This window comes from Xiphophorus hellerii, chromosome 5 (genome assembly GCF_003331165.1).
Source record: "Xiphophorus hellerii strain 12219 chromosome 5, Xiphophorus_hellerii-4.1, whole genome shotgun sequence".
Classification (NCBI taxonomy): domain Eukaryota; kingdom Metazoa; phylum Chordata; class Actinopteri; order Cyprinodontiformes; family Poeciliidae; genus Xiphophorus; species Xiphophorus hellerii.
Genome location: NC_045676.1, coordinates 28,882,535 through 28,899,581, shown reverse-complemented (window position 1 = coordinate 28,899,581; position 17,047 = coordinate 28,882,535). Strand labels below are relative to the sequence as shown.

Here is a 17,047-nt window from a genome sequence, read left to right as displayed (position 1 = left end):
CTGGTTCACTCCTTGATCTGCAATGTTGCCACACAGGCAGCCCGTCTCCACCTGCCGGGAGTCCACAGGTAAACAGTCCATACAGATTTACAGGAGTCGGATAAAGAGATTTTTTATTTTATTTTTTTTAATTGTTACAGAAGGTTAATGGATGTAAGAATTGCCACAATAAAGTTGGAGTTTTTTTAAATCTCTCTGGTTGCTGCTGTGGGTGAACATGCACAGAATTTGGCTACAAAGTCAACATTTTGAATAGAAAGCTTTGGAGTTGAAAATGTTTGACAAGATGCACACACTACAAATGTGCACAAACTGTGTCGGTATTCCAATAGTGTCGAAAAAAATACAGTTTCACAAACATCAGAAAACGTGTCTTCAAAATGGTCATTTTTGTAATTCCAATTTGTGAAGTTTTAAGGTAAATGGAAATGTGGTTGACTCAAGATTGTAGTATTTTCTCCAACGTAACATGTCAAAAAATTTGACTTGAAACGATAAAAAAAAAACTTGGAAATTACTATTATTTGAAAAGTCAGAGATTTGATTAAAAAAATATGAAATTTTCTAGAAAACCTTGACTTTTGAAGCAAGAATGACGACGGATGTAAATGACCAGAATTTTATTATAAGATGCTTGTTCAGCTGTAAAAACATGTATGTACATACATGAGTAAAACAAAATATTGCACATGTTGGTCAGTATATTTTGGCACCAGTTGGTAACAAAAACAATCAATTGTTTCTACAGACATGGAAATAATCCTGTATCTACATCTTCAAATTGTTTATAAATGTGCAGATGGTTCAGAAATTTCACAGTGCAAAGTAAAGATTTTTATCCAGTTATGGATAATTCCTGAAAAAAAATCTACCTTATTCATTATTCTTTATATACCTCAAGAATAAGTCATTTAAAAAAAATAGATTTTTGCTTGAATCCATGTATAGATTGTCCTTTTACCCAAAATATTCCTCATCACAGCTCCAGTTTTAGTCCAAACCATTAATGAATTTAGTTTTTGAGCCACTGATGGAACCTACAGACAATCACAATGTTTTGCCCTCTGAACTCTCATGTCTGCAGCTTAAACTGCAGCTGATTTAATGAACAAAGTACCCATTTAAATATTTGCCAAAAAAAATCAAAAAAGTGGGTTTTAAACAGTCTGTTCATAGCGCAGCATAATTCAGTGAAGACAAATCAGAGGATTAAAGCGCTTTGCGGCAGAAATACAGTCACTGCTCCAAGTTGGAAAGATTCAAATTTCTTAAAAGGTTCATTTTATTCTTAATAGTCTAGTTGTAATGTTTTGTTGCTACCACAAGGGGGCGGTAACAGGAACAGCATAATACTGAGGAATATCATGGGTGGATTAAAAAAACTACTGTGAAGACAATTTGGTAATACTAAGTGAATGCAAACGGAAAAAGCTTTCAGCAGTGGGAATCGCATAAAATATTCCTGATATTTTGGAATATGATAGGAAGTGTTGGGGGCTGTTCAGCAGCAGTTTCAGTTATAATAAATTGTTTCAGGTTTTATTCATGTTGTGTGGCTCCTGCTGTTTGTTACAGTCAAACAAACCTTCTGCCCGGAAACTTAATAATTAATATTTAATTATTTTTTTACTAGTCTCACAGATCTGATACCATTCATACATATATAAGCTTATGTACGACGGGGTGGTTCCGTTCACGTCCACGTCCTAGTTAAACCACGTGACGTAATGTAGCACAAGAATACAAGGTATAGACAAATCGTGTCAATAGAAACTTTTGACACTGTTAATAACATTTTTGACTGAAGGGCCGCCATAAATCATGTTTTCCCCTCACTGGCCTGCGGGATATATTTATTCCAGCTGTAGAACAAATCATTTGTTGTTCTTCAGTTTGTGACGGCTCCGTCCGAACCCTCCGTGATATCGCAAACCAGGAAGTGGCAGCTTCCCAACGTCTACGACAAGCTGGCTGGTAGTTCACGCAATGAAAGAACTTATACATTGGAAAACATAAAAGACGGTGTTGTTATTTAACAACGAAGTAGGTCATTTGTGCGGCTGAGCGTCGTTTTTGAAGATAAATTTCATTGTAACGACTCGAGACCGGAAGGACTGCTAGCAAGCTTGTTGTTTAGCTATCTGGCAGAATTGTCGACAGCTAACAGTCAACGTTAGCAGGTGTTGTGATGGCTGTGCCGCACATACAGTTGTCCGTTGCAGTAATTTTACTCTTAGTGCTGCTGTCGGGGTGTAACGCGAGGATACACAAGCTCAGGCTAGAGGTAAGTGCGTAACACTGTTTTGGTTTAGAGTAACGTCAGCGTTAGCCCGGGTAGCTAATGCTAACGCCACGAACATTGACGTTGCTTCAATAAACCCACAGCGTGTTGATTACATTCAATGGCATAAAACATGTTAACACAGTGTCACACTGCTGTATTTATGTCAAATATGTATGTGTTTGTGAAGGAGATTATGCAGTAGCTAGCTTCGGCTGTGGCCATTTCATGGTTTCTAGAAAACCTGAACTTTGTTTATAGGCTCAAAATTTCTAAAGGTCAAACCAAAACTGAGTCACTGTGATTATGAATGTATTAAATTGCAATTTGTGATCTTTAAAATGTTTATGTTTGTGGAAAAAGTAACCGATTAAACAAGAAAAAGCGGCGCCTGTTTGGCATGTGGACAACATTTATATCGGGTCAAATGTGACAGTGGGCATGTTAGCGCCGTGCAAATTGTTCTGCGTCAAAACAAACAATTTTAGCTGAAAAATCATTTAGAGTAAGCTTTAAATGATACTGATATCATGTGTTTACGTTATAAATTGAGACAGCCTCTAAATTTCCACAAAACGTTGGGACAAAAAAACCTCCCAGACATTTCTTAAATATATCATATTTAGGTATTTCCATAAAGTATTTCACAAATGAGCTGAAATCAACATGAGAGATGTTGATTTTAGCTAATGGACTAAATTTGCTTCAACCGAAACCTTCACATTTGTTTTTCGTTCATTCTGAGAGCCAATTATCTTATGTATGATTAAAGTATTTGTGATCACAAATCTTAAACTTGTTTTTTTTTTTCAGAACGAGACACGGTTTGCCATTGACCTCAACAATTTTGGTTTCTTTGCAAATGGATTTCTGAATGTGAGTCTGTCCTCCCTGTGGATCAATGACACTGTGAACTACAACCTCTTCCCAGTAAGTCATTTTTTTTCATTTTCTTTCAGGTAAATATAAAGAAAAAGAAAAGTTGAAGGAAGCAGTAATAATTTTTTTCTGCTCATATTAGTTTTGCAGTGAGAACTCTAGTATGTTCTTTTAGGTCCTGGTTGAGAAATGATAATAATGAGGTAATTGATACAGTTTGTCTTTTCTTTATTGAATACATTTTCTCTTCATTTGTAAGACTGGTGTAATTTACTCACTGCTCAGTTTTGAAATGCTTGATTACACAGTGCTGAAAAGAGGAAACCTCTGTTTGTTCTGTGACCCAAACTACTTTTTTGCAATTTATTTAAGATACTTTTTGCTGTAGGCCATAGTAGATACAAAGGGAGCACTTTTCTGCCAAAAATTTCAGATATTTTGAGATTAATCTCAGAAATTTGCTAGAAAAAAAACGTTGAAGTTTCTGAATTGGAAAAATCATAAATTTTACTAAAGAAAACGACTTTCAGAAGTCGAAACTTTTTGATTGAGAAAACCATGCTCATCTGAAATGGGCTTCTTCATGACATCTTACATAAAGAAGTGATTTCTATCACTAAGCTGCACACAGTAATTGCTTTTTATTGTATTTTTTAATTTACTGATATTTGTAGATGCTCTCGTGGAACAAACAGCAGAGAACATAGTAAAAATAAGATTTCTGGGGCGTGCTGTGGTGGCGCAGGGGGTTAGCACGTCCCACGTTTGGAGGCCTTAGTCTTCGACGCGGACGTCGCGGGTTCGACTCCCGGTCCCGACGACCTTTGCCGCATGTCTTCCCCCCTCTTCTCACCCTCTTTCCTGTCTGCCTACTGTCGAAAAAATACGAGCCACTAGTGCCACAAAAACTCTTCGGAGAAAAAAATGGAAAAAAAAAAAAAAAAAAAGATTTCCAATAATAATAATATTTTACATTAATTGAAAGTTGAGACAAAAATAAATCGGAATTCTCCTAACAAATTTTTCATGATAAACAATACAAGAAATGCCCACCTGTGCTGTCACAATAAGCAATTAATCAGTGAATCATATGATAAATTATAATTGTCTGGGACAATTTATCATCCAGAAAAATGTATCATGACGGGCCTAACCACAACTAATCATAGGTTTTCTCTGACTATTGATGGAAATAAATGCCAGTCATATCAAAAGCTGATTCATGTCCACATTGTTGTCTGCTTTAGGTTGGCTTCAGCCTGTCCAGGTCTCGAGTTAATGGGGTGTTGTCGTACACAGTGAGTACCTGCCTTCATAATTAAACATCTGGTTTTCTACAGCTCTCAATCAGTATTCTGTTTAGTAAAACATATCCTCGATAATATATTATCTGTTCAACGTTATTCATTTTAAATTTTTTTTACCGGAGATGGTAAGAGTCTTGTTGTGTTCTCCGTAGGCGGAGGAGACCGAGGCGTGCCCGCCCACGAAGACCACCAACGACGAACCTCTCATTCTTTTTCTCATTGACAGCAAGCATCTGTTGTGTGTGTTGTTTTAGGTTCATAAGTTCCTAATGTATCACAGCTTTGTGCGAAGGTTAAGAGTTTGACTTCTGTCCTTCTAGGGTCAACGTGAGCTCCATGGGCGTTCAGGATAACTTCCTGATTGCCAAAGCCAAGTCGGATGAACCTAAAGGTTTGTGTTGCTGATTCTAACGCCTCCTCAAATTAACTGCTGCAGAGTGAATGACGCCATTGTTCTAAAGTGACTAAAGTTAATCTTGATGTGTTTCTATGCCTCCATTTCTGTTGTTTAGAAAAACAGAAGGTTACAAAGAGGGCTGCTGACGATTCAAATGGGAAACCAGGAAAGTCAGACACAAATCAAGATGATGATAAAGACATCCCAGGAGGTCAGGAAAATGTACCACCAGCAAATGAAAAGTCAAACCCTGTTGAGGATGCTAAGAAACCGGAGGAAACTACATTCCTGGTGAGATTTTTTAGTTTTTCTTGTGGCTACATTTTTGTGCAGTTTGTTCTTTAAATCAGCGTCTTAACTGGAATTTCTTGCAGCTGAACAATTCAGTCAACCCGATTTTAGCCCTGGACAAAAGGAATGGCTTATACAACTTCAGCGTAAGTGCCCTTTTCTCTTCATTTAGACAACTTTTGGCAGCATTTGGTTGGCTTTGCTCGTTGATGTATTTTACAGGATTGGACATCTACGTGATGTAACGCCACATGACAATGGTGCATGTACGGACTGAGTCAGGAATATCGCTGGTCGGGAAAATGACACGATCATGCAAAAAAAATCTAAAAAAGTTTCACTTTTAATTGCCGTTAAATGTAATGACATCATAGACAAGAAAATGTTACATCCAATAGAGAAGAATGAACCGACTGAAAAATACAACCCAAAAGAATGTAAAGATATCTATGGAGCATCGGGAGTGAATAAATGAAACTTTTGTTTTGCACTCCTACAAACTCAAAGTACACAAAAAATTTATTCAAGGGCTAAAAAAATGGATTTTGCAAGTCATTATATACCCTGTAACTCTAAAATAAGGCAACCGAAACACCCACTCTCTGATAGGTCATTGGTGGAGTTCAAATTAGTTAATCAACCACCATTGAGTTCAGACAACCAATTATTAATAATTGCAAAATAAACATCAAGCCAGATACATGATACTGTAACAAACTGAATGTTGTGCTTCATAGTTTTTACGTACTTTTTATGGGGGGAAATGTTTTTGTGTTCTTTGGTTCCTGATGCCCATGAATGTAATCTCTGCTCTGTCAGCTTGCAGAGCTTTTGTCTTATTGTTGCTATGGCAATGGGTCTGTGTGTGATTGCCTCATTTGTCCGTAGAACATGGCGATATACATGACGATCGTCATTTAGGATGAAAGTTTTCATAGACTATAGAAGTAATAGTTAGTTAAACTTGAACATACTATGCCTTCTACAGCCGCAATTATGTAAAATTAAATTATTTACCAATATAAAAAACAGATCCACTTAGTCTTCTCTCAGAAAGCAAAATATTTATAGATTCAAATCCAGGAAGAATACATAGTTTACGAATCTGAAGATCTGCAATTTTCTCATCTTTGATAAGTCATTTTATAGAAATCAGGTTAGAATTAAGGGCGCCATTTTTGTGACCGCTTCCTGCTCATCCTGCATTGGAACAGTATGGTTTTGTGGATGTGACTCGATGCATAGGAGCGCGTCAATTGCTGCAGCTGCTGATAGGCGCCGTCCAATCCAGTGATGCGTATCGATTGTTGTGCCGTCTGGTTTAATGTCTCTCCTCCTCTACAGTTCCGCCTGGTCATTGGCTCAAAGGATCAGGGTCTGTACAGCCTGAAGTTCCACTACTGTCGGAACAAGGTGGCCGGAGTCAAGCTGCCTTATGCCTTGACGGTGAGTCAACGAGCGTTGGCGATGCTCTGCCAGCCCTCAGGTGTCTGATAGGTGTTCATTTAAAATTTTCTCCCTCCACCTCCCTGCAGTTGGACGTGGTAGAGAAGAACCCAGGGAGCTTCCTGTCTGCAGCCGAAATCCCCTTGTCTCGTCTTTACATATGTATGGCCGGAGTCTTCTTCGCTGCTGCTATGGTGTGGGTCTACACGCTCATGAAGCACAGGTACATGGCATGAACTACACTCAAATTGTGATTTCTTTTATATCCCAGAGGTTTTGTCATATCGAGGTGGACACAAAAAATGTAATAGAACTTCGATTGTCTGTGAATTCATCAGCTGCTTTTCATGTGACCCTTTTAAGTAAAGCCTAAGGTGTATTCTTGCCCCTCGATGGGGCTCGTGTGATGACTGAGGGGCAGCGATGCAGGGGTTGAAGATATGTTGCTGTCGTTCCAGTTGGTGGAAATGGTGTCAAAATGTTGAGTTTAGTAAAGTGGAGGCAGCATGAGCAGCACTTTTTTGAGCATCCTCTAAAAGTCTTACATTTATGTATCTAAAATGTCTTGCATTCATAAAAAAAAAAAGTCAGTTCTCCTTAAAATGTCTTAAATTTTGTCTTGACAGGAATATTTAATTTTGTATATTCTACCTATTGTCTTTTTCCTCGGGACGTTTCTATCAGACCACATTTTGAGTTGCACTCAGACATCTTCGTTATGTTTGATGACTTGATGTAAGTTTCAGGCTAACATTAACTTACTGCTAACATGGCCAGCTGCTGATGCTGGAAGTTCACCGACATGGTGGATTGGTCTGGAGAAGAGCTTCGACGACCCACCAGTATATATTTAGCTTGTGAAGAGTTCGAAAAGGAAAGGTTGAAGGATTTTTACACACAAACGTCCCAGCTGTTCTCCACAGTGTTAGAAAAGACTGGATGATTGTACAAAGTCGGCAAACATCCTAAAGATGCATATTTAATATAAATTAAAAAAGTTCAGTAAAGCTCCCATAGCTCCTTGTTTACAGCAGCATTAACTTATCGGACGACACAAGCTAACATCATTAAGCAGAACTGCTGATGACTAGATTTGTTTGTTCGGATCCCTGATTATTATAGCGCTGGGAAAACCTGCTTTCCAAAAACTGAATCAAAAGTACAAGTTTGGGGGCGTGCTGTGGTGGCGCAGGGGGTTAGCACGCCCCACGTTTGAAGGCCTTAGTCCTCGACGTGGACGTCGCTGGTTCGACTCCCGGTCCCGACGACCTTTGCCGCATGTCTTCTCTCCTCACCCTCCTTCCTGTCTGCCTACTGTCGAAAAAATACGAGCCACTAGAAAAAAATGGAAAACAAAAAAAGTACAAGCTTGATCGTATCTCATCTGTCTGGTTTGTATTTCCTGTTTCGCTACATGTGCTAATCCTTCTTTTTTATCTAACTGGGTACTGATTCTCCTTATTTTTGTTGTTTGCTCTGATTAGGACAATGCAAACATTCACATTGTTACTGATTTAGGTTCTTTTTATCTTTCTTAATGTCATTCTGTGTTTTTTGTCTTTTATCCAAAGCAAAAAGGGGGTACTGTTCTTGGTCTCTTTATTGAGTTTAAGACTTTAGCATCATGCTAACCACACAGACCACAAAGTTAGCTAGATGGTTAACTAGCATAAACCCAAAATTCTCAGGTTGTTTACCGTTCGGAGGGTTTGCACCTGCAGGGCACAGGAGATTCCCACACCCAAACCAAACAAGCACACAGTCTTGAATTGTAAAAGGCCGTTAAGGATTAAGGAGTGACTCATCTCCGCAGCCATCTTACTTTATTTATTGCACCCCACATCCTGTTGAGACATAAGCCAAGTTCACACTACAGACCTTGGACTACATTATCTTTAATAGTGAAGGCAGCAGCATTTTATCCACTTGTGTAAAAGTAATTGATGCCAGCAACACTTCTGGATACGATGTTCAGAAACCAAAAAAAACACTGCAGATAAAACAGAAACACAAAAAATCATCAACTATGGTAACATTTTTATTCCATAAGGTCAGAGAAAAGCACAAACTGCCTTTCTATAACTTTAAATATGAAGTTTTTTTCCTCATCTGCTTCTTTACAGATACAGCGTGTTTAAGATCCACTGGCTGATGGCTGCACTGGCATTCACCAAGTCCACATCTTTAGTTTTCCACAGTGTAGGTCACAGTGCTAGTAATTCTCTTCATGTTCTCAACAACAGCTTGAGGTATTTTCTGTTTTATCACAACAGACAAAGTAGTTTATGTGTCCATGGCTACTGTTTTTCACAGATCAACTACCACTTTATCAACATCGAGGGTCATCCTATCGAAGGCTGGGCCGTCATGTATTATATCACACACCTGTAAGTTATTCCTGCTGGATTTTTTTTTATTAGGTATGCACTGGTGTGAAAATTTTAGCTGACATACATATTCTCTCTCATTTGTCTCTAGTTTTAATCCTATTTGTTTTTAACATTCTGTATTAATACTCCTGTATCTGTTAGGCTGAAGGGGGCGCTCCTGTTCATCACGCTGGCACTAATTGGGACGGGCTGGGCTTTCGTTAAATACATCCTCTCTGACAAAGAGAAGAAGATCTTCATGATAGTCATCCCTCTGCAGGTACTGCGTGTGTGTGCGTTTGTTTCTAATACCTTGTGGGGACCATTTTCCTGACATAAACTACGTTGTGGGGACACATTGCTCTTTGTGGGGACCGAAGCCTGATCCCCACAAAGGGAAACGCTGTTTTTGGGTCAGGGGTCAGATTTAGGACTAAGGTATGAATTGAGTTTTGGTTAGGATTAGGATAAGGGTAAGGTTTAGGCTGTAGAAATGAATGGAAGTCAAAGGAAAGTCCCCGCAAAGATAGCTGCGCAAACGTGTGTGTGTGTGTGTTTGTTTGTAATACTTTGTGGGAACCATGTTCCTGACACATACGATGTTGTGGGGACCAAAGCCTGAATCCCACAAGGGGAAATGCTGTGGGTAAGGGGTCAGATTTAGGGCTAAGGTGTGAAATGAATGGAAGTCAATGGAAAGTCCCCGCAAAGATAGCTGCGCAAACGTGTGTGTGTGTGTGTTTGTTTGTAATACTTTGTGGGAACCATGTTCCTGACACATACAACGTTGTGGGGACCAAAGCCTGGTTCCCACAAGGGGAAATGCTGTTTTTGGGTCAGGGGTCAGGTTTAGGACTAAGGTGCGAATTGAATTTTGGTTAAAGTTAGATATATAACGGTTTAGGCTGTAAGCGATAAAGATAAGGTTTCGACTGTAGAAATGAATGGAAATCAATGGAAAGTCCCCGTATAGATAGCTGCGCAAACGTGTTTGTGTGTGTGTTTGTTTGTTTGTTTGTAATACTTTGTGGGAACCATGTTCCTGACACATACGACATTGTGGGGACCAAAGCCTGGTTCCCACAAGGGGAAATGCTGTTTTTGGGTCAGGGGTCAGGTTTAGGACTAAGGTGCGAATTGAATTTTGGTTAAAGTTAGATATATAACGGTTTAGGCTGTAAGCGATAAAGATAAGGTTTCGACTGTAGAAATGAATGGAAATCAATGGAAAGTCCCCGTATAGATAGCTGCGCAAACGTGTTTGTGTGTGTGTTTGTTTGTTTGTTTGTAATACTTTGTGGGAACCATGTTCCTGACACATACGACATTGTGGGGACCAAAGCCTGGTTCCCACAAGGGGAAATGCTGTTTTTGGGTCAGGGGTCAGGTTTAGGACTAATGTGTGAATTGAGTTTTGGTTAGGGATAGGGTAAGGGTAAGGTTTAGGCTGTAGAAATGAATGGAAGTCAATGGAAAGTCCCCGCAAAGATAGCTGCGCAAACGTGTGTGTGTGTTTGTTTGTTTGTAATACTTTGTGGGAACCATGTTCCTGACACATACAACGTTGTGGGGACCAAAGCCTGGTTCCCACAAGGGGAAATGCTGTTTTTGGGTCAGGGATCAGGTTTAGGACTAAGGTGCGAATTGAATTTTGGTTAAAGTTAGATATATAATGGTTTAGGCTGTAAGCGATAAGGGTGAGGTTTCGACTGTAGAAATGAATGGAAGTCAATGGAAAGTCCCCTCAAAGATAGCCACACAGGGCGTGCCGTGGTGGCGGAGGGGTTAGCGCGACCTACATTCAGGCAAACGTAGCCTCGACGCGGCTGTCGACGCGGCCAGACCTGACGACGTTTACCGCATGTCTTCCCCCCTCTCCTTCCCCCTTTCCTGTCAGCCTACTTTGAAAAAGGGACACTAGAGCCCACAAAAAGACCCCTTGCGGGGCGATAAAAAAAAAGAAAGAAAAAAAAGATAGCCACGCAAACGTGTGTGTGTTTGGGAACCTCCATTTAGTTTGTAGTTTGTGCATTTCTAATATATCTGTGTGTGTGTTTGTGTGTGTGTCTTCCTACCAGGTGCTGGCGAATGTTGCCTATATCATCATCGAGTCGACAGAGGAAGGCTCCAGTGAGTACTATCTGTGGAAGGAGATCCTCTTCCTGGTGGACCTCATCTGCTGCGGAGCCATCCTGTTCCCCGTCGTCTGGTCAGTGTGATGTGTAGCCTGAAGAGGCCGTGTTAACTGTATATCTAGTTTTGTTCTTTAACACAAGGGATGCACCGGTGCACATTTTTCACTACCATTTCAGATTTAGTGCTTAAAACACTTAAAACATTTCTGGGTTTTGTTTTTAACACAGACATAAATGTGCTGAATTACAAATGTATTTCATAACTGTGCAGCAGTACAGCTCACTTAAATATACCAATAGCTTCACAAGCTAATGTAAAACTTTAATTTGTTCAGTCAGTGCAATTAGGAGTATAGCAGCCAATGTGAAGTAAATAATAAACTGACACTGACTAAAACAGTAGGTTGACTATCTTAGTGAAACATGCAAAAATCCAACTCCAACAAACTTTCTTTCAAATTGTTCAGAAAGTGCAGTTAGAAATTCTAAATATAATGTAAAATAATAAAGCATAACGTCGCTCAGACCATAAGTCATAAAATTAGCCTGAATACATCTGGCCTTATGGATTGTGAACATCGCTGATACCCGATCTAGATTTTTTTTATTTTTCAATATCGGTACCAATACCGATATTAACGTTGGATCGGTGCATCTCTAATTAACAAAGAGGATTTTATTGGTAAAATGAGGAATATGCAGAACAACCAGCAACTTGTGTTTTCAGTATTTGTTTTGCACTAAAATGAAGTTGTGAATTCACTGCACGCTCAATCAAAAACATAGAGTCAAAAAATAGTTTTCTAAAATGTATAGTTTGAACTTGAACCGGGCCCAGTGTTGTAGTCAAGACCACCTAACCCGAGATCAGGTCAAAACCAAAACTTTTAGGGTCCGAGACCAAGACTGGTCTTGAGTACTACAACACTAGCTGGGCAATAAGTTGAATTTAACTATTAATTAAATTTAAGTTTATGAATATTTTTGGAAAATCTGGATTTTAAAAAAAAAATTCACCATTGAACTTCTCGGGCCCACTGCCTACCATCTTGTTTTACAAGCATCTTTTACATCTTGTATTTGTTTGGACTTTGAATTCAGTAACCAGAGATGAGGTCAGAGGTCAGTTGTCAAAAAGAGAAGTGGCCATAAAATTGTTTCACTAATTTCACACAAAAACTAAACTGATGCAGTCTTTAGCATATTTTGTTAGCCGTTATCATTGCTAACCAACTGGAGTGTCGTTTGGCGTCATAGAAGCCTGAATAACCAACCAACTTACCTTTGTGAAAACATAGTCTCCTTTTAAACTGCTTTTTTATCTTGTGCTTTCTCTCAATTCAATTCTGAACACTGAAAATAGCTAACTTTGAGTCTGTTACCATTAGTAGAAATTGCTACTGTTAGCATCCTGTTAGCACTTAGGTAGATGCTGTCAGTGATCAGAAAATGATCGAATTTTTGAGTTTTCTGACTGAAGGACAACTCATAAGGGGTAATAATGTGGAAAAACTGTTTCTCACTTTGACAGTAATGTGTTCTACCTTTTTAAATTCCCAATATGCCTATAATTATTAACAAACTGATAGATTTGTAGAAGCTTTACAGAACTGATAAGTCATTAAAATATACCCTATTAATACAGTCTTTAACAGTACAGAAATTTTGGTTTTTACCAACCATATGATTATAGAAACTTTTTTGGTGAAATATTGATTTTACTTTGGGAAAACATGGAATTAAAATGGAGAAGCTAAGAAAAAATGTAATTTTGATTTAGAAAAATATCTAAAACTTTTGAAGAAAATGGAAATGATAGACTATATTTGTCTACATCCAAGTTTAATGTGACATTGATCTGACTTTGTGTAGTTAATTAAGACTTTTTGATAAATAAATTCAGCTTATTTGTAAGTAAGCTAGCAGAGTTCTGCACAGAGAGTAATTGTCTCGGAACCTGAAAGTTGTGGGTTCGATTCCAGCTTCCTTCTGGGGGTCGGAGGTTAACCTCTAATTTCACATCGGTGTATGAATGTGTGACTGGTCGGCTGTGACTTCAATTTTCACCGATGTAGCAAAGTGTTATTTTGACCTGATAAAACATTTAAGTATCTTTAGATTGACGTGTTTTCTCATCTTTCTGTCGACAGGTCCATCCGTCACTTACAGGAGGCTTCCAGCACAGATGGGAAAGGTGGGCTGATTTTTCCCTAAGTGAAGTGAACGCATCACCATGTTTGTCTTTTTTGCTCTAAACTTGGGTTTTGTTTCTTCCAGCTGCCATGAACCTGGAGAAGCTCAAGCTGTTCAGGCATTACTACGTCATGGTGAGAGAGACGCCTCAGCAGTGCTGACCAGAGCTCAGTTTGTCCTACAAAAATGTCTTTTTTTCCTGGCAGCTGTAAAACTAGATTACCCTAACAAAAATAGTTATTTTGGATGAAGGTGATATTTTTCAGTTTTAGTTAAAAAACAACAACAACAAAACCTGTTCATCTTTGAACAGAACACTTTTATCAAATTACAACATCTCCCGGTAACATTTGCCAGGATTTTAAAGGAAGCGCCAAATCATTAATCCTGTTTCAACAGTCTGATTTCTGCCCTTAATTGAATCTGTTTGTTTATTGTAGATCGTTTGCTACATCTACTTCACGAGGATCATAGCCATTTTGCTGAAGATCACAATGCCCTTCCAGTGGCAGTGGTGTTACGAGGTAAGACTCCAGGAGCTCCACAGCAGACTCAAACATATCATTTATTTAAATTTTTATCATTTAATTTCTGTTTGGGACCAATAGAGTATTTTCTTCAGCCTGCTGCTCTGTAGGCTGACATTTCTGTACTTAATTGTTTTATAGTCTTCTGTTAATATTCAGCTGTTCAGAGAAACTGAATTTGGGATTGTCTTCAGTAAAAAACAGACTAGGGCTAAAATGATTAATTGGATTAATTGTGATTAATTATCATATGGATTAATTGTCAACAAATTTAACAATTGATTAATTAACTGGATATACAGACTAAAAAAATAAGTCTTGTAGCTCATTTCAAACATTGTGTAAAAAATCGCTTAAGTGGTTAAATGAACAATCCGATTAATTGATTAATCATCAAAAATAATTGACTGCTAAATTAGTCGTCAGTTGCAGCCCTAAAATAAACACAGTAATAAACAAAGTGAAAAAATCTTTACTGAGATGATTTGAGTTGACTGAGGTCTCACTGTAAAACACACACATTCCTCTGGTCCTCAGTTTCTGGTGGAAGTGTCCACTCTGATCTTCTTTGTGCTGACTGGCTACAAGTTCCGACCGGCGTCCAACAACCCGTACCTGCAGCTGCCTCTGGACGAAGAGGACGTGGAGATGGATGAAGTGTGAGTGCGTCAGAGGTGGAGCTACACCGATCCCGTATTAATATCTGTATCGGCTCCGATATTGGAAAAGAATTCTATATCGGGTATCAATGACAATGTGCCCGGTCCATAAGGACTGTTACGTTTTATTAATTATTTTACGTTATGTTTAGAATTTCTAATTTCTTTCTGAACCATTTGAAAGAAAGTTTGTCGCAGTTTATTTTCTACATGTTTGATCAAGCCTGTGAAGCTACTGGTGTATTTAATGGTGCTGTTCTGGTGCAGAGTTGTCAAAAGAATGAATAGTTCAGTACATTTATGTCTGTTTAAAAAAAACAAACGAAAGGTTTAAGTAGTGCTGTCAATCGATTAAAATTCAAATCTGCACTTTATTGCTGTGATTAATCATGACTAATCATCATGCTCAACTTTGTGGCTTGAAATGTAAAAATGCACATTTTCCTAAAGTTGTTAAAGAAAGTCTTTTATTGTCTCAAACAAACAAGTGTAGCGGTTCAATAGAAGTTTGGGCAGCATTGTTTTTCTGTATGAGCTCAAACTAACCCTCAGATGTCGGTAGTGCAAGTGGAAAAAGTGGATCCTAGTTTTATTCATTTGTTTTGTATCTAAAATGATCCCAGTCTAACATGAAGCATTCTCCTCTATTTTTTTAATTTTTTGTCTGTGTGTGCAGAGTGACGGAGTCGGGCGCTCTGGAGGGAATCTCTAAAGTTAAGAAGACGTCTAACGGACGCGAGCGCCAGAAAGAGCCCACTCTGTGAGCAGGAGGCTGAGTGGGTGGGGGGGACCAGCCGGGGTCGGGGTGGGGGCTCATATGGACCAAGACCCCCCACCACCACTTCTGCTGACGGCTCTCTGTTCAAAACTCTTCAAGTGGTTGCAAAGCTTCATGCCCACTGTCTGGCTATGCAAAACATAAAAAAACAACAACAAAAAAGATGGCTAACATGACGGAGGTTGTCCATTTTCTTTTGGGGGTGCTTCACCCAAAACCTGAAGAGCTCCAGGAGGGTTTTTTTTTTTCTGGACGGGTGGGAAAATGGAACACAGCTCTGAAATTCTTTTTTCTTCTTCTCTGTTTTTCTCCAAAGCTTGTTATTATTATTATCATTATTATTATAGACAAAGACTTGGGTGTGTTTATGCCAGCTATGTAAAAACGGTACTCCTGCGTCCTGCAGGTCGCATCTTTTTTTTTCTTCTTCTTTTTTTTTTTACTGTAACATGGAACTAACGTAATGTGACACAAATCTAGGTTTTCCTGATTTGGATGCAATAGCCCATTCTCAGGTGAAAAGAAAGAAAGAAAAATCGTTGTTATGGAGGAAACAGAGCTTCGTTTCTCACCAATCACACTGCACCGTACATATTTTGCTCATTGATTTTTAGGTTGGAATAATCAACAGCAGGATGTTTTATTTTATTTTATTTAATTTAATTTGTTTGGTTTCAGTATGTTGCTGTCTTTTGCGTATTGAAATGTTTTCCAGTATCATTGTGTGTGTCGGAGGACGAGGCGTTTCCTCCCAGTGTGTCATTTTGGAGTGCTGCTGTAATTTAGTGCTTTAGTGGTTGAAGATAACCTGCTTATTCCACCTTACTGACTTGAGGACCTTTAATTAAAGTGACAGTACTTTTAGATCAGGCACCAGGCTCTAAAGTGACCAGAGCTGTGGCCAGATATATGTATATATATATATGTATATATATACATACATATTTTTCGGTTATTTTTGGCACGGCTGAGTCCACTTTACCTACTTTTGGTTTTTAACCATTTTTTGCTCTTGATGTGAAGTTTTTGATTAATTCCAGTTGACTTCAGCAGCCGGACAGGGTAGAAGATCATTCAGTAACAGGTGATTTGTAAATATGACTGTTCATAAAAGAAGAGACAGATTACACTTTATGAACTGCACAGTGTTTCAGGATGGATCAGTTTCAGTGAGATTTTTGAATCTTTTCTTTTATTCCTTGAAATGAACCCCAATCACAAGAAAAGTGAGACTGAGATTTAACCACAGTCACTCCTGGTTCACTCCTTGATCTGCAGTGTTGCCACACAGGCAGCCCGTCTCCACCTGCCGGGAGTCCACAGGTAAACAGTCCGAACAGATTTACAGGAGTTGGATAAAGAGATTTTTTTTTTTTTTTAATTGTTACAGAAGGTTAATGGATGTAAGAATTGCCACAATAAAGTTGGAGTTTTTTGAAAGCTCTCTGGTTGCTGCTGTGGGTGAACATGCACAGAATTTGGCTACAAAGTCAACAATTTGAATAGAAAGCTTTGGAGTTGAAAATGTTTGACAAGATGCACACACTACAAATGTGCACAAACTGTGTCGGTATTCCAATAGTGTCGAAAAAAATACAGTTTCACAAACATCAGAAAACGTGTCTTCAAAATGGTCATTTTCGTAATTCCAATTTGTGAAGTTTTAAGGTAAATGCAGTTGACTCAATTACAATTGTAGTGATCAACGTAACATGTCAAAAAATTTGACTTGAAACGATAAAAAAAAAACTTGGAAATTACTATTATTTGAAAAGTGAGATTTGA

At 38.6% G+C, this 17,047-nt stretch overlaps 1 protein-coding gene across 2 annotated transcripts; it reads left to right on the top strand.

Annotated features, from left to right (window-relative positions):
* Positions 1–1,768: 1,768 nt before the first annotated feature.
* On the top strand, positions 1,769–16,706 carry LOC116720466 (protein GPR108). Of its 2 annotated transcripts, none has more exons than XM_032563756.1 (18): positions 1,769–2,284; positions 3,095–3,211; positions 4,408–4,458; positions 4,620–4,705; positions 4,788–4,858; positions 4,980–5,155; positions 5,239–5,301; positions 6,500–6,601; positions 6,691–6,824; positions 8,725–8,800; positions 8,915–8,988; positions 9,133–9,250; positions 11,049–11,179; positions 13,256–13,273; positions 13,381–13,432; positions 13,739–13,822; positions 14,363–14,484; positions 15,161–16,706. In XM_032563756.1, exons 1-18 carry the CDS (start codon positions 2,189–2,191, stop codon positions 15,246–15,248), a joined length of 1,659 nt encoding a protein of 552 aa, XP_032419647.1. In that variant the 5' UTR covers positions 1,769–2,188; the 3' UTR covers positions 15,249–16,706. The 2 variants fall into 2 exon arrangements, with proteins under 2 accessions (XP_032419647.1, XP_032419646.1); XM_032563755.1 differs by having other exon boundaries at positions 1,772–2,284; positions 13,256–13,299; positions 13,383–13,432.
* Positions 16,707–17,047: the final 341 nt, after the last annotated feature.